This window comes from Cryptomeria japonica, chromosome 6, assembly GCF_030272615.1.
Source record: "Cryptomeria japonica chromosome 6, Sugi_1.0, whole genome shotgun sequence".
Classification (NCBI taxonomy): domain Eukaryota; kingdom Viridiplantae; phylum Streptophyta; class Pinopsida; order Cupressales; family Cupressaceae; genus Cryptomeria; species Cryptomeria japonica.
Window position 1 is genome coordinate 408,200,238 of NC_081410.1, and position 27,254 is coordinate 408,227,491.

Consider the following 27,254-nt stretch of genomic DNA (forward strand, 5'->3'; position numbering starts at 1 on the left):
GACGAGTGAGGATGGCACTTTCGTTTGATAAATGGTTTAAACTTTAAACAATAGATTATGGCACCACTTTTATAATCAACAAATTCCCATAGTTCTAGCATTTCAAATCGAGCATATGCACATTTTCAATCCAGTTTATCACCACATAGAATGCAGTTCACCACTAATCCTCAGTAGATCAGCATGTATTTAAAGAGCACAAGCATGGGAATCTAATCTCATTGGGAAAGCCCATTTCCCAATCTTATTTGGTAGGAAATTTGACAAATGAAAATTAGCCAAACCACTTAAAAATCCAGAAATGGTTAAGTTATATAGACTTGAACTCGTACAATGATGTTGCTTCTTTGGGCACTGAGAATGTTTTTTACAGTTGAAAGCTTTTGCCAGACATCATTTTTGAATGGGGGTGAAAATGATGTGAGAAAATCTCTGATTTACTATAGGAATTCCATATTATCTGGCATGTAATAAATATGGAAACGTGACGCAATAGAGATTTTACTATTTTAGAGTATCATGAAGCAGTAAATATTATTACAATTACAGAGAAACATGATGCATGTGATCATAAACTGAAAAGAAGTATTGAGACCTCAACCATCTCCGGAAAATAGGCTGGCGGTCAAGAGAGACCCATATTTATGATGATAATTAACACGTCGTCAACCAGAAGTGTCTCCCAACTAGTGAAGCCTCATGTAGAGCAATATATGCTGCATTCAATCTGCAACGACGTAGATAATCTGATAATAAGATCTAAGGACAATTTGCATTAAATAGAAAACATCAAACCCCATTGACAAATCATATCTATTAAAAACTATGAAATGCAATCAAGTGAAACGCATGTAACTCACTTCTCAACATCAGGAGGTGCCAAAGGGTCAAAAATTTCTTCTTCCTTATGCTCGGGTGGCTGCTGAACAGTGTTCATTACACCCGCTGTTGACATTTCTTGAACCTCAGTCTACAAATGACATACAAAACAAGGGTTTCATAAAAACACAGTACATGAGAACAAAATTTTTATCAAGGATCTAATACAAAAGTTAGACCTGATGACAGGGAAAGAGATGTCAATTCATAAATGTAACAACAAACTACATATATATTTATGGTAAATTGCAAAAAGCTATGGCAGAAGGAAATAATGGACCAGTACAGTTGGAAGGCAATGGCTATGCTTCACCTGTTGATAACTCCCAGTTGTAGGATAGGCCCCATAACCGTACATTGATGGATCTTGAGGTGGTTGAGCATAACCATAAGCTTCATATCCTTGACCATAACCATAGTAAGCTCCATTCCATTGATTTGGATCTGCTTGTGCCTGACCCCATCCAGCAGTAGGCTCCTACAAAAATAAAATGAGTCAATGAACATTTGTAAATGCAGTTCAAAAGGAACAGTTGCCCATTTCAAGTTGACAATTGGACTTGGAATTATTTTCAACCTGCTTGGTTGCAGGACTTCGACCCCAAGACAGACGAACAGTTTGTTGACCAATAACAGTACCATGCACCCTTTGCAAAGCTTCTTCAGCAGAGACCCTAAACAAAATTTTAAAAAATGTTCAGATGCGTATGTACTATATACCAAACAATAGATATACCATGATCGAACACTAGCTGTACCTGTTACCAAACTGCACAAATCCACATCCCTTGCCAACCGGTATTTTAACGTAGACAAGCTCACCAAACTGCCCAAAAAGCTGCTTCAGATCTTCTTCTGAAATGTTCGGATCCAATCCACCAACAAATATCTGCAAGATATAAATAATAAGAGGATGCAGGGAAAAACCTTTGTACATGCACTTACATATGGTTACTTACAGTTGTGTTATTTAGATCATCGTCTGTCGGCAAAACTGGAGCGGGTGGCACACTGTAGGCTGGTGTTTGATAGGAAGCTGCAGAGAAAAAAAAGATGAATTAACATGTAGTCAATTACAAAAACAAAAGCTACATTTAAATACCAAGTAAAAATCAGAAACTGCACATGTCAAATTGTACCAACAAACCACCAACCTTAATCTGAGAAAAAGATGTTCTTACTATAGAAAGGATAAAAAGTTTGGATCCACTCTGCATTTAATATAGGAAGACTACAAAGAAACACATTATCACTAAGACTTTTATAGCTGTGGAAAGGAAGAGGAGCTCGTGAGCAGAAAAGAACAGTATCTCCTCTTTATCGAGGAAACTATTAGGTTGTCTCTCCCAAAGACCTTTCCAGAAATCCCCATCATTTCTATGTTTGAGAAATACAGCTGTACATATACCCATTTCTATAATTGAGCTTAGAACTGTGAAACCAGACAAGCATAACAGAGTTCATAGCCACTCTTAACACAAAAAATAAATCTCTTAAAAGTATCATGAGAAATAAGTTGTACAAGCAAAGCACCAGCATTGAATAATTGAAATATAATCATTTTTATCCACAATCTTAAGCCAAGATTTAAATCACGAAACAAAACATAAGTTCTTACTGAACCAAATTCCTGGGAAATCTCAGGCTTGCCTTGGCCACCAGAATGTTGAGTGCAGCCTACCCAACATCATGAAAGGAATACCCTTCTATCTCCAATATCTAATAGGACAAATTTTAGAAAAGAAATAATGAAATCAGAAATTAATCACTTTATTGTTGACACCCAACACAGACAGCAAAGTAAGCACTTTTTGTTAAAATACCAGCAAGATCAATCCAATTGATTCTTAAAGGGAAGAATCAGATAGGTGGAGAAGATATAATTCGCAATCCAAACTGAACCTGTTCCATAATGCGTTCACATGCTAAAAAATGAGAAATGAGAAATGGACTATTGCAGTTGAATACATAAACAGATCACTGACCTAAATGAGGTCAGCCGCTACTTAAGAGATTGTTTCTTGTGCTGAGTTCAGTTCCAGGCTTTATGTGAAGAAAGCCTCTTGGGATCCTGCTTTGAGACAACATCAGCTGTATAAGCTTGAAAAATGTTTGTAACATGAAGCCAACTTGTCAATTGTCTAATAGGAATTTAAAACACTTGGATTGAAGTGGCTCTGAAGATCAACTGAAACAATATTGATATTTCTCTTCAATTGCTATTTTGACTGAAGCATACATCTACCCGAAGCACGGCAATACTCTGAAGCACCATAGTCAGAACCCCATAGAGAATCAAGGATTAATTACCTGGAAATATCCAGGAAGCTCATGGAGAATGGTTTGAATAAACTTTATAGGGAAGGGAAAGCAATTACAGTGTTAATCAGAGAACAGCTATGAGATGACCATTGAAGCAAGCAAGCAGTAAATAACAGTATGAACCCTGTAAGACTTTAGTGGTGCAAGATCCACAGGAATAATCTGTAAACCAATCAAAATAATCACAAAAAGAAGCAGACACTAAAAGCTGTCCCACGTTAGCAGTCAGTCTCCATAACACCTTAATTATAATCCCAGCAAAAGAAAGCTCTGAGATAACCTTACAAAGCAAGCCAGCCATAAATGACAATATGAATACAGTAAGACTCGAAAAGTGCAAGATCCACAAGTATAATTAATGAATCAACCAAGATGATCAGAAAAAGAAGCAAGAACTAGAAGATGTCCTGCATTAGCTTTTTCACACTATGATAACGATTGCAACAATGAAAATTAAATTCAAATAATGTTTTTCTGCAAACCTTTAGCAGTGGGATATTGTTGCTGATAAGTCAATGACTTCTTAGGAGTAGCTGCACTTATTCGCATAGGTCTCATAGAACAATATACCCCATTCATTTCAGTCATGGAACGATTCCTTTCATTCTCATCTGCAAATTTAACAAATCCATAGCCCTTTGAACGCCCCGTAGCAGGATCTGTTACAACCTTTGCACCTCTAACAGATGTATAACGTGCTCTAAAAGTTTCCTGTAGCAGATAATCTGTGACATCTAGAGCCAAATCCCCAACAAATATGGAGTGATCTGGGCCTCCAATTAATCGTCTTTCTCCTAAACCAAACGAGGCCCAATTTAATCTGAAAAGCTGTTCTGTGTTAGGCATCTGTGTGCCATTGTATGTTTGGAGAATCCTCTCCGCCGCTGAATGGGACACAAACTCCACAAAGCCATAGCCTTCAGGATAGCCAGTCAACTTGTTCCGAATAACCTTTATAGACACAACCTTCAATGACCAAAAAGCAACATCAACATAATATTGTTACAAAGCTGATATAATATCACAAAAGCACCAGCACAAGCCAAGAAATGGCTTTGAAAATTTAACCTACTTGAAAAATCTTAGCTCCCTTTGTAAACATGTGTTAGTTTGAAAATAAGCAACTCCATGTACATTGTACATATATAAATAAATTTAGTTTTGTGCTTGCTTAAAATTGGAAGTACTCATCTCTCTTCTGGAAATTCTATTAAAATTTAAAAAGCATTATGCCTTGAATTGATATTTTACATGCACAAGTTTTAGAAACCATTTGCTTCAAGATGTATAAACTCATTTTTAAATCCATGGCTGTAAATCAAGTAAAACTAATTGAATCTTACTTTTCTTTTAGAATCTCTTGCATGCAAGAAACATTCTTACTTCCATGACTGTAAGGATCTGTTTATATCAAGAAAAATCTACGTTACCCCAAGTTTCCGGGACGGGGGATGGGGGGACGAGTTTCTGGGACGGCAATTTTTTTTGCCAAATTTGGGGACAGGGGGGGGGACGGCAAAGGGGACGGTTATATAAAATATAGGGAAAATTTAAAATATATAGGAAAATTCTAAATGTTCATATGAAAACATGGATAAAGCATGCATCTATACATTATATTCATATGAAAACATGGATATAGCATGTGTATGATACTATGAAAACATTTTAGAATGCAAACATCGAACATACAACATTATCAATAGACTCAACACTCAATATGCACTCATAATTCAGAATTTCAATTCATTCACATTGTCAATATGCATATCATAATAGATATTAAAGAAATAACAAACAAAATGCCCAAAGGCCACACTGCTGCCATATTGTTTCATTGTCAATTGCGATATGGAAATCAAAATAGTACTAAGTAAATACTAAAAAGCAAAGTATAATATTTATTATTTAATTTATTTTCTATTTATAAATTTTAAAATTTATAATATGAATTAATTTAAAATTATAAATACTTGATATGAATTAATAAATTTAATGTTGCCTTTTAATTTTTGATAGAGGGCCCCATGTTAGAAAAATAATAAAATATAGATAGTCGTATTTTGATTTTTCAAATTCAATAATAAAAAAATTGATAGTCGTTTTTTAAATTTTTTCAATATAGAGGGCCCATGTTAGAAAAATTAAAAAAAAATTGAAAATACGACTTTTTTTTAAAATATTTTTCCCTAGCACTAGATGTGGGGGACGTCTAGCCGTCCCCAATCCGTCCCCAGCCGTCCTCAGCCGTCCCCCCCGTTTCGGGGACGTCCCCTAAAAATTCTGACAATTCGGGGACAGGGGGGAACGTCCCCTGGCCGTCCCCAAGTCCCCGAAACGTCCCCGGGACTGGGACGGGGGTTTTCAGGTAGGGGACGTGTCCTCGGGTTTCGTAGAGAAAAACTAATTGAATCTCTGTCCGGATGATGATACATTGAATCATCTGCAAAACATCTCAACTGTGAAGCCTTGTTGGAAAGTCATACTTTTCCAAAAGCATGGCCCAAAATGTACTTCTAATTGTGTATGTACTTCATTTAGGTCACAAATCTCACAAACTTCAATCAAATATTCAAAACCAATGTGTCATTTGACTCATTAGACATGTACATACATTTAGAACCAGGAGCTCCCAACTCAAAATCAAAACATTGGCTTAAGTAACACGTTGGCCATATGCACGCCACACAAAAATGTTCTCACATTTTAGCTGTTCTTTGAGGTTTGAACATATATAAGAGAAACATGTTGCTTTGTGGGACTGTCAGCTGCCAGATTAATTTTGCAAGATGTTGTGGTTTTATAAGAATAATTAGCAATGTCGAATATTTCACCTCTAAGATTGGAAAGATAATATGTCAGTTTTTAAATTTATTGTGATGGTTTCTTTGCAAAAGGCCAGTGTCTTGAGATTCACTTGCAAAAACATAGACAATAACAATTATATCTTGAATTGTTAATATGTTTTCTCAGCTCCCACCCACGATAGTTGAGATGGCAATGGCTAGATGCGATAGTTTTCATCGATTCTATAAGTAATATGCCTACCCTCCCAGCCCTACTATTCTAAGGGGGCGTTAGCGATCTTCCTTTGATAAAGTTGGGTTGGGAAAGATAGTACAGTAGGTTTCATTTCCCTCGCTTTCCATTCTCAGAAAGGGTTTTAACTGAAAGCTGGAAACAGCTTTAATTCAACTATTCTTCCTATCCCTACAACTATAGAAAAAGGAGGGCTTTTGGGGCCCTACCATTCTAAAGGGGTTGGCATGTTACGTATAGAATCAAGAAAGGCTTAAACTAGTTTTCCCACCCCCAACACAACTATAGTTTCCCACCCCAATAAATTAGCCTGCTAGAGTGACGGGGACCTCAAATTGAATCAATCCCCAACCGGGGCTCAATCTGCCCCTACAATTCTATGGGCCCACCCCAATAAATTAGCCTGCTAGAGTGACGGGGACCTCAAATTGAATCAATCCCCAACCGGGGCTCAATCTGCCCCTACAATTCTCTGGGCCCTACTATTTTAAGTTTCTTGATTCTATACGTAACATGCCCACTCCCCTTTCTATAATTGAATAGTTGAGACGGATAAAGAGAGACGGATTTGGCATTGAGTTGTCACCTACTAAAAAGAGGGGTAGGGAAACTAGGAATGAATGGTGGGATAACATTGAGTTGTTCACCTACGTGTTATATGCCCCATGCCAATTAGGTACCTTCCTTATACCCTATCCTTACCTTCCCCAAATAATTGATATCCTAATTAATTGGCATCCCACCCCGGAACATTGATTCGTACGAAGACCAAATTGCAAAAATTATGCCCCTTTATTTTAAAATACTTAATATATGAGATTCTTTTACTTTTGGGATCCACTTTTGAACTATAATTTTCATTTTTAATGAAACATACCAAATGTCAACACTACTCTCAGTTTACCAAGTATTTTTAAATATATGAACTTTATTTTTGGATCCTCTTTTAAACTCTTCAATTTTTCACCAAATATACCAATATCAACACTACCCCCATTTTACCAAGTAGGAATTATTGTCAAAACATATTCCCTCCATGTCACTAAGTACATCTAGAACCCCCCAATACCTCTATGGGTTCGGATTGGGAATGGGATGTCTAGGTCCTATGATGGTTCCCCTCTGGCTTCGCCCAAGGTTACTCCCAAGCACCTTGAGTTCCCTTAGAGCCTCTATGATGGACCCACAGGGAACTAGAGAGGGATGAATGAATGAAGATTTTTAATGTCGTCCATGAGACCAGGCAGTCTATGGGATAAAAAATTGAGAACACAATGATCTAAAAACAACCAACCAGCCAATCAACCCAGAAAGCAGTCAAAGGGTGACACCTAACCCTTGCTGATCATATTTCTTCTACTGTAGATTTTGACCAAGTAATCTGCTGCCTGAACAATCTGTTCTTCTTCAAACAAGGTATTTAGAGACTCAACTTTTAGAATATCCGTATATTTGCACTAGATGTCATCAAAAGCAGTGTAATCCATGATGTAATGCCATTCCGTTTCCATTGATCCAGACATACAGAGAAGACAAACCCTTTCAGCCCATTCCTCTTTGGGTATTTTCCACCTCCCTGTTTCGCACCTAAGAGCTAGTTCTTAATTGGGCAATTGGCATTTTTGCTTTCCATTTTATATATGCCTCTATGTAATGTTTTTATTGATGTTCACATGTGGGATTAAAATAATTGATGTAGTATTCTCTTTTTCTTCCAAGTTGCTTTGACCACAATGCCACTTTTACTTTCTCTCTCACATATTTCTTGATTTCAGTGTTCCTATTTGGACATTCATATAGATTAATTCCCCATCTGCTTAGCCACTTGATATTTTGTTTCATCCAAGTGTTTTTTCTCCTATTTAACTTTTCCTCTGTCACAATTTTGGGCCAGCGATGATCTTCCATTTTCTCTGTTCTCTTCAAATAGCCTAGCAACCTAATCATTCCAGTAGCTTCAACCGGGAAGGCGCTGACTTCCACTAAGATGATCTCATAAGGAACCGTGGTTTTAATTTTGAAGTTGCTTGTAATAAGGTATCTTTGTAATCTTTCTATTTGCCTCCATCTTGATATTGATGTCCTGCTGCCCCAAACCTCAAATCCTAAGTGAAGCTGGGTCGAAACCAGTGATGCCCAAAAAGAAAAAATTTAAAACATTTTTACAAATAAAAAAGTGCCTATGTAACTAATTTCACCCTTACATGATAAAATTGTGAAGATGGTGTGTCATAAAGGCTTGTGTGGTTTCAAAGGCCTTAGTTTGCACTTGGTGGCAAGGGCTCTGCCCCTTGACCCCGCCCTGTATTGCAACAAGAAGCGTGCAAGGAGCGCTGTCCCTCACCCCATTGGGGTCTCCATTCATAGACCTGTTGACGTGTATTTTGTACACCATCATACACAGAATAAAATACCTAAAGGCATCTTATCCTCTCTTGAATAAAGTCTCTAACTGCTGAAGATTCCCATGAAGGATCAGTTAGGATGACTCCAATGTTCTGGTTAGTAGGGTCTCTACGTGTGGATAAGCACCAGCGGTATGATGTGATTTGCTGTGTCCTCAAGGGGCCTTACACTCCGAAAGTCTTACTAAACTAAAGAAGCTTTTCAAAAAATAGCAAACGGATAGGGTTTGCAAGAGGTCTAATCTAATCTAACCCTAAGAATGACTTCATGTGGACAAGACTTGGCAAGATTCTACCAACTTCAATTTCGCCATAAAATAACAACTTAATTGAAATTGGTGCGATCTTCTAAGGTAACGAAATGATTTTCAATGTATCAAAGATCAAAGACACTACCACGAAGGTACATATCCAAGATACAATAATGATTGAAGGTTAAGTGATTCAAATATCTCCAGTCGACCACGCAAGGCGTTCCTACAATCAGCAAGAAGCTAGTGGTTTGGATTACGAATCCTACCAATGATCAAGTCTCACACTATGTCCTTCAAATTAACACACTACTTTGATTGAGCAAGATTCAAATGAATTGAACAACCATGAAGATAACCAAAAAAGTTGCAACAAAACACCATAACTTCAATATTTCATTGATTTCAAAGTCATCATGTACAACAATTGCTTGAATTCCTTTCCTCAAACTCAATCTTGCTACAAAAGTAAAATTGCTTCTAACTCTAATCTCTCTAATACATCAAACTCTCTCTCTAATCTCTTAACTATCTCTATTACAAATGAAATGAAAATGAGGGTATAAATAGCATCCTCAATTACAATGAATGGTCCAGATTGAAAGCAGATCAACGGTCAAGATCATGACACCTAAACCTTAATTAGGGTTTGTTACAAAAGTTCCCCTTTTATTGCACAACATTAAATGCATAGCCAATTATAAATTTGGCACGAAAATCTAGGAGACATAGACCAATGACAATTAAGGTGCCATGTCATCTATAACAACCTCTCATCTAGAATCTTATTCCCTTTCCAATGCTCCTTTTTAGCATATGCAATGAATCTTGATACGATTCCCTCGATCTCAGCAATTGGAATCTCGGGACGATTCTTCATTCTTTCTTCCAAGTGGATGACCTGATCAAATGCATCTAGAAGAGCTGCATCCCATGTAAGTTCAAGTTCCTTAGTCTTTTCGATCAGGAGCATGGTAGCAAACATCTGGTCCTGTTGCTCATCTGTGATATTGACGTCCTTGCAAAAGATGACCTTGATTCTATCCTCCAATTCCTGCAAATCCACATCTGTCTCAACTTCGATCCTCCTGCCAAGAATGGTACATAGTACCTCAAATACTCTGTCCTGGATCGGGTTGATTACCTCCTCAACATGACTGCACCTAGTACTAATGTCCTCAAAGAGGACTTCCTTCATCTGGAGTAAGGTGGACCACTGAAGTAAACTGTGAGGTCCTCCATCCATACTCTTTTCCTGCGCTAAGACCTTCCTCGACGTTTGTCTAATTACTTTCAAGACAGGAATGATAACATCCTTGGTATGAGCAAAAGCGGCCACCGTTATCATCAAATTGTGGATAATCTCAAGAACCTGAATAGCCCTATGAATAGTCTTCATCATCCTTGTTGCAAATTCTAAGGCAACTGTATGAGATTTATCCATCCAAGTACTCATACGCTGGACCATACTCCTGAATCTCTCTGCTTCACCAATTGATTGAAGGGGAAGTGCCTGTATAGGTGATCTTGCTGGATCCTGACGTCCTAAAGGCTGATTGAGATGGCTGAAATATGTTCTCCATGCACCGACCTCCCTCTCAAGCTTTCTACTCTTCTCCATTTCTTCTCTAAGCTTGTCCTTCAATGCCTCAAATGAATCTGTGGCATCATCTAGTGTCTGCTCAGCTGTGGATGGACCTAGCTCAAATTTCTCTATATCATATTCCTCTGCTAAGATCTCACCTTCGTACTTGTCTACTGTCGGTGTAGCTATCTGTAATTTTCTGGATCCAGTCTCATCTCTAATCATCTTGGACATCTTGGTAGCCTTTCTCTTCTCTGTCACTTCCTGGGAATGTCCAACAAGGCTCTCTAAATCAATCACATTGTCTTCGTCCTCAATCACAATCACCTTCGTTAATCTTTCCTTCAACCAATCTGGGATGGCTGATCTTGTCTCTCTAACCTGTATCTCCTTATGCAATATTTCTTCTTCTCTGTGAGGAGATGTTACCTCGTCATTGTTCTTGTCTTCATGTAGCTCATAATCTTGGAGAGATCCACTTGGCGACCCTTGAGGTACCTGTCCCTCTTTATCATTCTGAACCATCGATTCCATAGACTCTTCCACTTCAAGTGTCCTTTTCTCTTGTCGAGAAGATGTACCGGATGAACGATCTCGGCTGGCCTCTTGTTTCTTCTTGGAAGATTCTCTCTTTCCAAGCCTCTCTTTCCTCTTCGAGCCTCTTGGATGGAGATCGCCTTCACTTGCACTTCGAAGGTTGCCTTCACTTGCATTTCTGGGATTAGGATTACCTTCGCTTACACTAGCTCCACCTTCGGCTGGCCTCTCTTCCAAAGTGAAAGTCATAGCTATGCCTTGCTCTCTCAACTTCTGATGCTGCACATCAACCCATCTGCGAGTACAAGACAAGATTGGAGCCATCAAAGCATCTAAATCCACGACCTCAGGCTCATTCCAATCTAACCTTACTGATTTGCTTTCTCGATCATAGGATGACTGGAGATGTCTGCCACTGTCCTGTGCTTGGTCGGCCACTCTGTAAATCTTGCATTTCCTGATGAAATCCAAAGGCAACCTAGAATGCATCTTTCTTTTCACTTCAAGATCGTCTAAGAGATTCATCACAAAATCTTCTATCTGAAACTCATGCTTAAACTTCCTACCGACTGTCTCCTCTATATATCCATGTGGATCAAAGTTCTCCCTCAAGGCAAAGAATGAAAAAGAATACAAAGCTAACTCCTTCTCTGCGTCATCCATGGCTAAAGCATTAGGACATACCTCAACTGAATTGCCCAATATGATAGGTACCGGAACTCCATTTCCATGTCTGTGTCTGAATGCCTTCGCATAAGCTGCCAACTGTCTTGTTACTTCAAGTAACACTATTCTGTCTGTCGGATATCTCGGCAACATGTATGGAGGTGAAGGACATCCATGTACTCTGATATAAGTAAACTTCGGAAATTGAATAAACCAAGCACCATACCTCTTTATTAATTCCTGTGCATCCTGAGATAATCTGTTGTGAATCCCACCTTGCAACGTCCTTGTGATGTTCATAGTGAAGGTATCATTAACTAACTTGTAGTTGCTTCCTGGCGGATGATGCAAGTGGACATAGGAATCACAAACTCTGACCTCGCCGGGTCCTCTTCCAATCACTCCTTTGTGAGGTAGTCCTACGTACTCGAAGCTCCTGATCAAGGCGTAGATGACGTATGAACTCATGTGGAAGGACTTGGTAGCTTTGAGTCTCCTCAACTGTACGTCCAAGCAATGGCTAATCATTCTAGCCCAATGAATTGTTCCTTTACCCTGAACTATCACCTGGATGAAGTAGAACATCCACTTTTCAAAGTAAAAAGTTTGAGGGGCTCCTGTGACTCGGTTGAGCATTGTAATCAAATCTCTGTACTCCTCCTGGAAATCAATCCTGTGTGGTGTGTTCGGTACCTTACTCAGGCGAGGACGACTTTTGAGTAACCACTTCTTGTTAATGATGCTTAGGCAAGCATCTGGATCATCTTCATACATTGACCTGGCTCCTTCTATGCTCTTGTAGACCATATCTCTGTGCTCTGGAAGATGGAAAGCCTCACTTATAGCTTCCTCTGAAAGATAAGCCAAAGTGTTTCCTTCCTTGGACACGATCGTTCTGGATTGAGGATCATAATGACGAGCACACTCGATCATCAACTCATGACACTGTACTGCTGGAGGGAAGCCGGCCCCCTTAATGATGCCACTTTCAATTATCCTCCAGGCGACAGGTGATGGCTTGCCAATGTAAGGGACATCTCGAAACTTCTTCGTGCTGAAGTTGCCCAAGTTAGTATCTCCAATGTTGCTCCACTTTGACACGATCTTGGTCTCCACCTCTTCGGTCTTTTGATCTTCCTTCATGAGAGCTGGACGACTGGTGGATGCTCCCGCCTTCGGTGTCGCCATACCTACACAACATTTCATAATGAGAAACTAGATTTTGCAATGCATAACATATATTAGATTAATTTTAGGAAACTTCATGATAAGTCCTTGAGTTATCATTTCCTAAAAAAAGATTGAGCTAGGGGAATTCAAAATTCAAAATTCAAAATTTAAGCTATGACGATCAACGTTCAAAATCAAAACAATAAATCAATATCGCCATACCTTTCTTGAGAGCTAACACTAAAATGCAAAATAGAGGAATTCGCCTAGGCAAAATTGATATTAGATGGCTTCAACATGATCTCCTCTTCAAATTAGCAACTTCGCCACCTTTCAAGTCTTTGACGTGATCTTCCCATATCCTTGGCAAGTTCGCACAATATGAAATTTTAGATTCGCACCCCCTTTGATGTTTCTTAACACCACCTTGCTTGAAACGAAATTCGCTCTCTCTAAACACAATTCGCACTTTCCTTTGTCTTCCTCAAATCGCACTTGAATGTGGATGATAAAATGATAATGTGAAAATGAAAATCTTCACCAACCTTTATAAGCGCTCACACCTCAATTACCACTAGGCCGACCTTGGTAAAATTAGGCAATTAAAAATGATTTTTTAAATAAATAACAAGGCCGACTTCCATAAACCAAGCGCTCTATTTGATTTTAAATTAATAATTAATAATTAATTATTAAATGCCATCGTTTATTAATTAACAAATTCGATTTTTTTTACAAGGCAAAAAACAATTAATTAATTAATATCAAGCGCAAATTTTAAATGCCATTTAATTGAATTTTCAAAACCCATCGAATTTAGCATTTAAAATAAATTCAAAATGTTTGTTTAGCGCCAAAATTTGAAAATGGAGAAATGCAAACCTCATCACCCTGGTCCCTGACTGAGGGACAGGAGCGATCTAGCAACTTGGTCTCGATCCTTGTGCTTTTGACGTTCAAAATCTTCATCCCTACGTTGAAGTTGGCATTTTTGCTAGGATTTTCAAACTTGAGTGACTTGCTTGTGCGAAGGAGTGCCTCTAGATGTGATATCGCCCTGGTTCCTTGGAGAGGGACAGGAGCGAACTTCATAGTTTCTCCTTGATCTTGCTTTTTAAATCTCAAATCTCCATCATAAGGCGAACAATAATGTTATTTCTTCATTCCATGCTTGTCTCACTTGACTTCTACAAGGCGTATTTGATGTTGGGAGGATTATCGCCCTGGTCCCTTGGTGAGGGACAGGAGCGATCCTTGTGCTCTAATCAACATTCCTTGTAGTTAACCTTTAACTTCTCGCTCATTGCCTTCCAAACGACCATCTTGATCTTGTGCGATCCTGCCTTGTCTTGATTTTGAGGAAAAATGAATGTTTTAATAAAAATCGCTTTGGTCCTTGTCCAAAGGACAGGAGCGATATAGCTTCCTTGTTCAAATTGGTATTCATTTGACGTTTAAAACCTTTGTATATCATCTTCAAAAGATACCTTGGACCTTTTATCATCTCGCATAACCTTGACTTAACGTGATTTTTGAGAGATTTGGCCAATATAGTCAATATCGCTCTGGTCCCTGCCTGAGGGACAGGAGCGAACTTCAAGGTTTTGAGCTTGTCTTTGCTTCTATTGACTTGTAATTACTTTCATAATGTAAGATGAAGTCCCTTGATCCTTCCTAATCACTTAATACTTGATAAACTTTCGAAATCTAGGCCTTCATGAGGATTTCGCTCTGGTCCCTTCCTGAGGGACAGGAGCGAACTTGAACATTTGATGCAAATCTTTCAATACTGGCGACCTTTGATGCTTTGTTCTTCATTGAGATGCCTTAAAACGTCCTTACCACCCTTTACATTGACTTGGAGAGGTTTGAACTTGGAGGAAAGGCAATATAACCATCATATCGCCCTGGTCCCTGACTGAGGGACAGGAGTGATCTTATACTTGTAGGCTTCATCTCACTTTGCCAACGTCAAAATCCATCTTCAACAGTCTTGCAGCACTCCGTTTCACTCATCCATGCCTTGGAATTTGCTCTTACTTGGCAAGAAATTTGCCTAAGGCAAAAATCGCTCTGGTTCCTGACTGAGGGATAGGAGCGAACTTAGGCATTTGGGTCCCTTGTAGATGTTTGGTATTCTTCAATTTGTCTTCAACGGGTTCAATTCACCTCCTTTCTCGCCTTCAAACATAAAACTTGCTTGATCTTTGCCTGAATTTTGCCTTGTAAGAAATTTCGCTCTGGTCCCTGGGAGAGGGACGGGAGCTACAATGGATTTCGCCCTGGTCCCTGACTGAGGGACAGGAGCGATTTTTGCAATTTGGTCCACTTTTCTTCATGTTTGTACCTTCAAATTATATTCAATTGATAAAATGCATCTCCTTGGACCTTTTCAAATCGTCAAGTTGTTAAAATCCTGCAAGGACAAAGCAATATTCGATTTTAAGCTCCGGTCCTTCACTGAGGGACAGGAGCGATTTTGCTTCCTGAGGCATTTCTGTGTTCGTGAAATTCTTCAATTTATATTCAACGGAAAGATCACGCCTTTCTTTACTACTTCCATTCGAAAAATCACCTTGATCCTGCAGAGATAGTAAGATTTTTGAAAACGAGCTCCGGTCCTTCACTGAGGGACAGGAGCGATTTTGCTCCTACAGGCCAAAATATCATGATTTCACAAGTTTAATCACTTCACAAGGCAAAAACAAATCATTCCTCATGCCCAGGATCAAATATCAAAAAACTCAAAATTTGGTCAAAATCACTCAATTGGACAAAATTCGCAATTTCATCATCAACACTTAGACAAATTAAAACTCTGCACTCAAAATTCCAATTGAAAATAGACCATTCTGGCGAATTCATTCCATTCAAAATTGCATCCTGCGAGAGGAAGCTTAAAAAGCTCTCAAGATTGACTGGACTCTGGCCTGAAAAGACAGTAACGGAAACCCTAAGGCTTGACCCTAAATCCAGACAACTGACGAACTACCAAAACCCTAAAAAGCAAAGCGAAAGGCGAGCAAAAACGAGCAAAAAAGAGGGGGTCCCCATTTTAAATGGGGCGATGTGTGAAATGGTCACAACATCTGGCGACACCACTGAGAAATGTTGAAAAACATTTGGGAATCAATCTTTCTAGAAGAAAACTCAGAAAACCTCCCTCAACAAAACCAGGAGTTAAGAAACACTTACAAGAAGAGACCATCATATTGAAACAAAGTATCAAGTCCGCAGTTACCCATGTGTGTGCAAATGCGTTAATTCCCCTCAACAAGACAATTATGATCTTCAGGTTCCCCTGTGATAAGCTACGTAGTTCGTCTAGACTCCAAAAGCATCCTGGATAGAGCCTCGTTGCCAGTCAGACGTCCATAGTCCCGACGAGGTTATCGCCGCAAGCTCACGAACATTGCTCCATTGCCAGCCAGGCATCTATAGCCCCGATGGAGTTACTCGTAAATTCCCTTTAGCCAATTTGATACTTCCTTTTAGCTCATCTTCTTTCTTTTGATTTTTTCTCATTTTTTCATCTTTTCTTTTGATACTGCCTTTCAGTTCCGTAAATTCTTTGGCTCGTGAGTAGTGAAACTCAGTAGGGTTTGAGAATTGCGGTGGCGCTGAAGTCAAACTTTAGATTTTTCACTGATCACAGCTTCACCTGGAAACCATAATGACTCGGAGATTATAAGTGTGTAAAAATATAATAACTGTAGGACAAAATACGTGAGTTCAATAAGCTAATCTACTTCAATGTAAATACGTCCTGACTCAAAGCTTTATTAAAAGAAACTCCCTTTGTAATTCCAAAAGACCTCATGATTGCCCAAATGCAACCAACAACCTAGCGGGAAGTCAAAGCGTTACATAACAAAATCACCCAATTAAAAATGGATACCCCTCAGGACAAAACAACTAACCTAAGACAAAACACCTAAACTAAGAAAACGAAAACAAAACAAAAAAGGCAAACCAAAACGAAACGGAAAACAACGAAAGTAAACTAAACTAACTATGTACAAGGGAAAGCCTTGGGCATCTTAGGACTGGAAATAATGTTTGAGATACCTCCCATTGACAGGCAACGGGATGTCTTCTCCAGTTAAAGTTTGCAACCTAAATGCATTTTCTCCCAATATCTCTGAAATTTGATAGGGGCCTTTCCAAAGCTTATCAAACTTATCATGTTCTCCCCTTTTTTCATGTGCTTTGTCCCAATACAGGACAAGATCTGAGATTCTGAATGCCTTGACTCTAGCTTGTCGATCGAACCATCTTTTCACCACTCCTTGGTGTTTTGCAAAGTTTTCTAACGCTTGATCTCTCTTTTCTTCCAGGTTCATTAATTGCGTCAGTCGGGCTTGTACTGCATCAGTGTCTTCCATGTACTCCTGAATAAATCTCAAAGTCGGGATCCTGAGTTGCATGGGGAAGACTGGGTCTTGGCCATAAACCAGAAAATAAGGTGAAATGCCTAATGCGTTCTTGGTTCTGATTCTGTCTGCCCATAAGGCGAATCTCAATTGGGTGTGCCATTCTCTCGGACTTCTTTCTAGCAATTTCTTGATAACGCTGAGCAAGTTCTTGTTGGTTGACTCAGCTAACCCATTACCCTGAGGATAATAATTTGATGAGAACCTTGTGATTATGTTTTCCTCCAGAAATTTGATTACAACTTCAGTAGTGCAAACTTTAAGTGCTTGTGCTTCCGACCATCTGGTACAATAATCTGTAGCTGTAATGATGTACTTGTGTTGTGCTGAGGATGCGGGGTTGATAACACCAATAAAATCCATTCCCCATTTGGCAAATGGTCTAGCTTCAATCACTGGATTTAGTGGCATGGCAGGATTCCTTTCTCTAAAAGCTGCGACTTGACATGTGTGGCAAGTCCTGATGTGATTAAAAGTATCTTTAAAAAGTGTAGGCCAGTAATATCCTGCCCTTAGGATCTGATGAGCTGTTGCGAGGTTGGCTCCATGTCCGGTTCCAAACTTGGAATGGAAATGTTCAATTATCTGTTTCGCTTCATCTTTGCCAACACACCTCAAATATACTCCTTCGTGATTTCTGCGATATAGAACAGATCCTTGAAGCATGTAATGTTGACACTTTAACCTTAGTGCTCTTTTCTGCGTGGGTGTCATGCGAGCAGGACTTTTGTTGTTAAGCAAGTATGTCACAATATCTTTGTACCATTCATCGGGGGTGACATCCTCCAATTCATAAACTTGCTGGACTAATCCTGGTCCGTCAATTGCCAATGTTTGCGCCAAAGCTTGTCCTCGAACAAGTTTCATGGGCTGGATTTCAATATCAAATTCCTAGATAATGGCGACCCACTTACCTCTTCTTTCTCCTAATTCATTTTGCATGAGAAGAGTCTTGACTGCTGCATCAGGTACTATTGCATAAATTTTGGCCCTCAGGAGGTAATGTCTGAATTTCTTAACGGCCTTTACTAATGCGTATGCTTGTTTTTCAATGTTAGGATATCTGAGTTCTGCATCTTTCAGTGGGGTGCTCATGAATGCAATCGGATTCTCATCCCTTTCTTCACTTCTCTGGGTAAAATAGCGGCACAAGTGTAATCGGAAGCGAAGGAATATAGATAGAAAGGCTTGAGGTAATCTGGACTGATCAAAACTGGTGCTTCTGTGATGGCGGTCTTTATTTCCTCAAACGCCCTTTTGGCTTGTGGAGTCCATTCAATCTTTGCGTCCTTCTTTAACATTTCATTCAAAGGTCTGACAATCTCGGCAAATCCGGTAATGAACTTTCGGACAAAGTTGATTTTGCCAAAAAATGATTTGAGTTCTTTCTTGCTAGCCGGCAAATTGATAGTGGATATGGCCTTTACCCTTTCAGGATCAATGGAGATTCCTCTTTCTGAAATGAAATGTCCTAAAAGTTTTCCTTTTGTTACTCCAAATATGCATTTCTTCGGATTGAGAGAGACACCATATCTTCTGCACCTTTGGAAGACTCTTCTTAAGTCGTCCACGTGATCTTCTCTTTGCCTGGAGAAAACTGTGATATCATCCATATATATAATAATGCATTTACCAATTAAGTCCCTGAAAGCGATATCCATAGCTCTCTGAAATGTGGCCCCGGCATTTATAAGTCCAAAAGGCATTCTCTTGTATGCAAATGTTCCCCATTTGGTGGTAAAAGCAGTCTTTAGTCGGTCTTCGGGCTCGACCAGAACTTGGTTATATCCTGAATATCCATCTAGAAAGGACATCATCTGCGATCCATTGACAATCTGCAACACTTCATCTAATGATGGTAGCGGATAATTATCTTTCTCTGATGCTCGGTTGAGATTTCTGAAGTCAACACACAATCTGATCTCTCCATTTTTCTTTCTGACAGGTACCAGGTTGGCGACCCACGTCGAGTGTCTTACTGGGAAGATGATCTTGGCTGAGAGCAGTTTCTTAACTTCTTGATATATCAGTGGTTCCAATAAAGGATTAACCGGTCTTTGTCTCTGCCTGAATGGCTTGCTTCCTGGCTTCAACGGGATCGTGTGGGTGATAATTGCAGTGTCGTAGGTTTTGAGATCTTCATAACTCCATGCAATGACATCTGGGAAGTCTCTCATGTTTTTCAGGATTCCATCTCTTTCAGTCGTTGTGCAGGACTTTCCAATGAATACATTTTTAGCTTGTATATCATCACCTAGATTGATCGTGTCGCACATGTTTCCTTCCATGCTGTGATTTTTCTTTTCTTTCAATTTATCAGGATCGAAAATTCTCTCCAATTCTACCATTCCTCTTGGAATAGTGTTTGTCTTTAAATTCAGGACACCTTCGGCATCAAATTCCGCTTCTCCCACTTCTTCTTCATCAATGATCTGGGCTAGGAAGACATCTGTGTTGGTTAAGAAATCCAGGATGTGCTTGTCGTCCTCGAAAACTTGAAAATTGGTGATGTTATCTGGGACCGAAGGGACTGATGTTAACTCAACCGTGAATTTCTTCAATCCTTCCATTGCTAATGGTATCAAAGAACTGGCAGCCTGTGCGAGGGAATTAGCCACTTGATTCTGATGTCTGTATATAGAATTGATATTGAAGGCTTCAAAACTCTCAATGAGATCCCAGACTCGATTTCTGTATCTGGTCAATCTTTTATCATGGCACACATACTGCTTCCTGATCTGCCTTATAGCTATCTCTGAGTCTCCATATACTTGTAGTATTTTCGCCCCCTTTCTGATGGCTAATAATAGTCCATGAATCAAGGATTCATATTCAGCTACATTGTTGGTGCAAGGAAATTGTAATCTGTGAGCAGCGAGGTAGGCTTCTCCTGTTGGGCTAATTAATTCATAGCCGGCTCCAGATCCTTGTTTAGACTTAGATCCATCGAATCTTAATGTCCATATCGCATCTTCTTGGTTCTCTATCTCTGGACTTTCCTGACTTTCAGATGATGTATCGGATAAGACTTCATCTTCCATAGAACTCTCAGTCTCTGAATCTTGAACTTCTTCCACAATTAGTGCTTGCGAGGCTCTTTTGTATACTTGTTCTAATGCAGTCTGGCATAAAGCACAAGATAGTTCCGAGTGGACGGCATTGTGAATTCTACACCAATTTGGAAGAAGCAAATCTCGGACGGATGTTAAGTTACCAAGTTGTACACTTTGTTGGATGTTTCTATGTACGAACCTCCTGAAATTTTCAAACATTCCTTCATCTTCTTGGTCGGATCCTTGATCACTCTCGATGACCATTTTTGCAGATTCCATTGCTTCTTGTTGAGCATCTTCATCTTGTACGTTTTGTATCATCAAGATTTCCTCTACCTTAGGCTTGTATGTCCCTAGGTCGGATTCTAAAAACAGAACTTCGTTGTCTTCCCCATATTCAGTTATCATCAATCTCAACCTTGGAGTGCTGTCGATCTTGATTTGATTCAGGACTCCTCTCCATGGTAACCACATGTGTGCGAAATCAGTTGATACATATCCATTCAATTTTCGTGACCAATCTCGACTTAGGAGCATCCCATATGAATCTGGAATATCCACTACTGAAATATCTATGAAATTTTGAACTCTCGGGTCCGCGGCCAATTGCATATGAATGTTGTTCAATTCGCCCATGACTGGAACTTCTGTCTTGTCCAGCTAAGTGACCTTTCTCTTGGTAGGAGCGGGAGTTATACCTAGTCTTTGACAGACAGCCAGGGGCATCACATTACTGGAAGCTCCTGAATCATAGAGGCAATTGTGCAATAATTTTCCAAAGATTCTAACCGATAACAGGAACGGGGCCGGTTCGTCTTTTCCTTGAGAAGGGACTGAGGACTCCTCACTTTGATGTTTGACTTCATTGATCTTTGAATGATCGTCCTTTGCTAGACTCTCCTCTTTCGAGTGATCGGCTTTATTTGTGGATTTTCCTTTCTTGACCACATCTTTCTTAATTGCGACTTCCTTGTCTGGAAGAATCTGGCTAGTGGCGAGGCCCTCTTTGATGGTGAGCTGAGTTTTCTTAGTTTCGCCTCTTTTGAGTAATACCTTTCCTTCCAACATATCTTCCTTTTTGGCTGGGAAGGTTATGGTCTGGACCATGCATTCGTTTTGTTCGGATTGTCCTTGGTCATGGGCTTCCTCTTGGGTCATGTTGATAGTGGCTTGAACATTTGACCTAGCTGTACTAGACTCACTTAGGCTATTGATCACTGCTTCTTTGATTTCTGACACTTTGAGCAACTCGTAGAGTGGTAGGCTCACTTTGACTTTCTTAAGTTCATCCAACACCAATGCGGCCAATCTTTTCATTTCATTGCCCATGGGGGGTGCAATATTCCTCTGTCTGTATTCTTGTGTGTTCTGCGGGTACTCCGGATTATTGCTAGCTTGAGGATCCGGTGGAGTAGAGAAATTGTTCGGGGGGATCGATGTAGTTAGGGGTTCTTGATTTCTTTGATTTCTGTGATAAACTCTTTGGTTCACACCTCCCGAAGATTGGTGAAATACCTCCTTTATCCCTTCTACTAAGACACTGTTGTTCAATGGTGGAAAATAATATTCTGAATCTTCAATAGGTCCATTTGCAGATGCAGGTGGGAACTGGGATCCTGGTGGTACCATTGGTCCATTAGCAGATTCTGGTGGAAATCTCCCATTTTGTGCTTGATTAATTTCGCCTTGTGAATACTGGCAGCTTTCAACAATCATGGCTTGACCGTACTGCGTGGTTGGGACCATCTCGTATCCTGTCGTGGGCGGGTTTTCAGGTGGATCAGTGTTGCGCATCTCTTGTTGAAAAATATCGGCCGCGATCTTGAATTCAGGACACTGCAGCTCAGAGTGTTGGTTCGTATTGTGGAGTCTGCACCAACTGGACAAGGCTGCCTCTGCTAAAAACACTTTACTTGTAGAAGGACTTTCTTGATTCTGCGAATTTGGAGGATTGTCCAGTGGCGTCACCACATTTCCGTTGTTGGGAGCTGTATTCCATGGTCTCCTCTGGAAGCCTTGGTTATTATTTCCTTGATAATTATTTCTGAACCCTTGATTGTTGTTTCCTTGGAAATTTTGATTGTGATTGATCCTTTGCATGCTTTGGAGTTGATTATTCTGGTTCCTCAGGTGAGTCACCTCGGTTGATAGTTTCTTGACTTGTTCAATCAACTCTTTCATTTCGTCTTTTTCTTCTTGTGTCCTTGATGAACTTGTGGCATTTTGCAGGTACACAGGTTGTGCGGGTGGGGCTTGAGAAATTGGAGCTCCAGGGTGAAGGACCAACTGATTTGCCGGCTGTACATTCGGATATGTTGCTTGTGGAATTGGATTCATGACTGGAATTTGGTTGGCCAATGCCGTACCAACTGCCTGCATCTGGTTTGGTGTTGCGACAGGTCCCATGTGTAGTAGTGGCCCAGTGATATTCTGTCCCATGTGCTTACTAACTTCAATAGCCTTTGCGTACGCCGCATTTAGATCATTCGGGGTTGGATGCGTCCTTACAAACATAGCAGTGAGATGATCTAAAGCTCCATAGTAAATTTCCCTTGGATCTGCAATGAGATAAGGAGGACGTAGCATTGTGTATGCGCGGTGAAACCTGTTGTTGAAAGAAGTGATAGGTTCATGTTCTCTCCTTCGGACCTCAACAAATTGTCTATACAACTCAGCTGGTGTAGTTGGGATACCGAACTTTGCAATAAATGCATCTTTCATTGCGTCCCAAGTCCTGATTGACCCTGTAGGCAAGTGGACGAACCAAAAATATGCCTCTTCTCCCAATGAGTAGGGAAAAAGCCTACATGCTACATCTCCGTACTCGATTTGTCTGTTACGAAGATGATCTTCGAACATCTTGATATGATCTTCTGCTGTGCGATGGAAATCACTGACATTGAACTTGGAACAAAAATGTTCTGGATTCTTTGGCATATCATGATAAACTGCAAATTCCAATGGTGACGGGTTGTTGATTAGCCAAGTTGCACCATTAAGTACATGAGGAGGAGGAGGAGGGGGCGGAGCACGTTGAGCCATCGTACTCTTTGAAGCTTGAGAGTTCGAAACTGAACTAGATGAACTAGCTTGGCCTTTTGTTTGAGAAATCGCTTGGATACTTGATTGGATCGCCGCTTGTACTTGTTCTTGAAGAACTTGTGATGACTCAAGAGATTCTTCCAATCTTAGTTTGAATTCTTTGGGAGTGTCCTCTCTTTTGACTCGCTTCGCTTTTGAAGTAAACTGAAGTTCGCCTAGATTCTTGATGCCTAGTGTCGACCTCAATAACCTTTGATGTTTCTCGAGCGAGAAAGAACCAATGCGATCCAGCGTGAAGTCTTGCGAAGATTTATTGTGGATTCCTTTGATTGCGAAGTTCTCTAGCTATGACCCTTTGATGTTCTTCGGCTCTATCTTCTTCTTGTTCCAAGATGATTCTTACTCTGTTATACTCAACTTGACTTCTCCTTGCGTTCCACGCTACTTGATTCAATCCTGAAACGATATCCTCTTGAGTGTTACCTATCTGCAAATTCGGTTGTACTACTTGATTCAATCCTTCATGTGGCAACACCATCGTACTTCATGATCATGTTTGCAATGTATTTCTCTTCAAAATCTGAGCTTTCGGAAATTCGGAGGTTCAAGCCCTCCCTCTAGCGCCAATTCTGTTGACGTGTATTTTGTACACCATCATACACAGAATAAAATACCTAAAGGCATCTTATCCTCTCTTGAATAAAGTCTCTAACTGCTGAAGATTCGCATGAAGGATCAGTTAGGATGACTCCAATGTTCTGGTTAGTAGGGTCTCTACGTGTGGATAAGCACCAGCGGTATGATGTGATTTGCTGTGTCCTCAAGGGGCCTTACACTCCGAAAGTCTTACTAAACTAAAGAAGCTTTTCAAAAAATAGCAAAAGGATAGGGTTTGCAAGAGGTCTAATCTAATCTAACCCTAAGAATGACTTCATGTGGACAAGACTTGGCAAGATTCTACCAATTTCAATTAAGTTGTTATTTTATGGCGAAATTGAAGTTGGTAGAATCTTGCCAAGTCTTGTCCACATGAAGTCATTCTTAGGGTTAGATTAGATTAGACCTCTTCCAAACCCTATCCTTTTGCTATTTTTTGAAAAGCTTCTTTAGTTTAGTAAGACTTTCGGAGTGTAAGGCCCCTTGAGGACACAGCAAATCACATCATACCGCTGGTGCTTATCCACACGTAGAGACCCTACTAACCAGAACATTGGAGTCATCCTAACTGATCCTTCATGCGAATCTTCAGCAGTTAGAGACTTTATTCAAGAGAGGATAAGATGCCTTTAGGTATTTTATTCTGTGTATGATGGTGTACAAAATACACGTCAACAAGACCCCCACTAGTTCTTAGGACCTTTTGTCATGTAAGAAACTTGATTACAATGAGGGACTGAAAAGGAATTGGGATCTAACTCTTGAGCGTGTTAAGTTAGATGTTACTGTTCCACAACTTGCTGGAAATCTCTTTAGATGAGGCAGCTTGTGCAATACATGGCTGGTGGGAGTGGCATTGTAACTCGTTGTAGTTCAAGTAAAATTGAACCAAATGTTAACTTTGATGCTTTGGACAAAGAGCAATATTGAGATTATTAAATATTGATTGTAATTTTCAATGTGCAGTGATATTTGACAAATCAATAAATTATGAAATTATGAGTAATTTCATTTTTAAAAATTATGAGATATTTAAATAAATATATACACATTTGTATACACATATATACATATGAAACCATACCCATACGCAAGAAAAAGGATTGCAATAAAATTATACCAGTACAGGTAACTTAGCATTCCATCATTGTAAACATGTATGACTTTATCATGCCCTGGGTAGATGTCCTAATATTTGTCGGACCCTCTTTCACAATACAATTTCATTTTTACCAAACACGCCAGTACCAATGCTACTATCTACATTTTCACCTGGTAAAAGTTAGAAACAGAAACATCCAATGCATGCACAATGGTATAATATAGGAATATCTGATGCCTTTGTGTAAACTCGCCAGTCCTTGGGACTGAAACCAATAACATTTTCATTGGGTATCATTTATACGTCTTTTGTCATTACCATGGCCTAAGCATTCAACAAGAAATTCTGTACAACTAATTCAGATTATACAATGTGAAATGAGCATCCAAAAAAAAAGCAGAGATATCTTTCTGGAATCTACAGCTCTTTTAAAAAATAGAAACTGACAACTCAGAACCCTTCAATTAAAACAAGAATCAGAATTTATCCTGTAATGTATGAATTTGATTAGTCCTATCAGTTTAGGGCACAAAGGCAATCTTAGGTCAAATCCCATGTCCGATACACGAAGCCCACACAAGAAAATATTTACATGGACCATTTCATATAACTTAGTTTTATGAAATTAACATAGTGGTAAATAAAGCCCAAACATTAAGCTGAGTTATGACGATGAATATGTGGATATGTGGTGATCTAAATTTGTGTAGAAAAAAATAAGCACAATCATTAGGTTATAAGATGATGATAAATTAGAGGATTCCCGGGTGACCTAGTTCAGATGGCTACACTGCAATAAGTTAGCCTATAATTAAGAGAACATATCATGGAGGTTGAGTAATGAAACATGGGTATCCAGGGTTATTACAATATTCAAATGCCGTGGATTCGTAAATAAGATCCTATGCCAACAGGTTCGCCTCCACCTCAAGTAATGAGGTGGCCCATATTCTGATGTAGGCTAAGCAAAATAAAATAAAAATTTATAGTAAGCAGCATATTATTGAATGGGTTTTAGTGTAATGTTGATACACTACTTTTGAGCGTAGTTAAATTATAAGTAAGCAGCAGATCATTGAATGGGTTTTACATTAGGTGATGCACTACTCTTGAGAGTGCGACTCCGATTGATACCTCCAATAATATTTTATTTTATTTTTTTAGTTTTAAAACAACGCATCTTTGTACTGAAGAATAACCACGCAGTTTAGTTTTTTTATATTCAAATTTACAGCCTATGCAGAATTCGGGATACAATACATCCTACTGTCCTCCTCCTATTAAGGGGTTGTAAGTTCAGATAGGAAACACCAGGTACTTGTCTCACTTTACAAAGGAATTTCAGAAGCCTTTTGGTAAAATCCACGACTTCAATACTATTTCAAACCCTAACTTTGATTTATATAAAACCGTAACCTGCATTCTATATCAAACAGCCTGATTCACATGCAGATACCGAAACACCAGTGACACAGGAAACAGAAGACATGAGAAGGAATAAATAGATTACGGAGCGCACCTCTCCAGTGTGCGAAAAGCAGGTGTGCAAATAATTTTCATCGACCCAATACTGCAAATCCCCAATCCACAACGTCTTGATTTCATCATTCGAATATTGCGGCTGTTGCTGATAATGCTGCTGTGTCTGTATCATCCACTGCTGTTGCTCCATCACTGAATACAAGCCCTGGAAACCACAATAAGGGTGGAATTTAGGCCTCGCGACTTCCCGAGATTTTCAGAACGTAAGTGATATTCGCAGCGAAAGTTGCGTCAATAAAAATTGAAGATGATTTGAGTTATTCAAAGGCTAATCCGGTCCTTTAAAGTTTCATCCAACAGGTCGGTACAGGAAAGTAGGGCTAGGCTGATAGAGGGGCTTCCTAAAAAAATACAATTGAAGTTGCTGAGATTTTTTTTAAATAAAATTGGAGGTGCTGTTGATCATGAATTTTGTAATGCAATTTAGTTTAAAAGTTTGAACTCTCAAATTTAAGGAAGCAAATTATAGTTTCATGAATATACTGTATTTTAGATTTTGTGTAGTGATAGAAAACAAGAAGAAATAAAAAAAAAAATTTAAATTATTTTTTACAAAAATCTAAATTTAAAT

The 27,254-nt window shown here is 39.4% G+C and overlaps 1 protein-coding gene across 1 annotated transcript; it reads right to left on the bottom strand.

Moving 5' to 3' along the window:
• Positions 1-287: 287 nt before the first annotated feature.
• Positions 288-27,116, bottom strand: LOC131065857 (polyadenylate-binding protein RBP47B'). Its single transcript, XM_058000501.2, has 8 exons — positions 26,661-27,116; positions 3,684-4,167; positions 1,839-1,915; positions 1,638-1,768; positions 1,457-1,553; positions 1,193-1,357; positions 861-970; positions 288-727 (listed from the first exon to the last, which is right to left on the bottom strand). The coding sequence occupies exons 1-8, from the start codon at positions 26,811-26,813 to the stop codon at positions 655-657; spliced, it is 1,290 nt and encodes a 429-aa protein (XP_057856484.1). The 5' UTR covers positions 26,814-27,116; the 3' UTR covers positions 288-654.
• Positions 27,117-27,254: the final 138 nt, after the last annotated feature.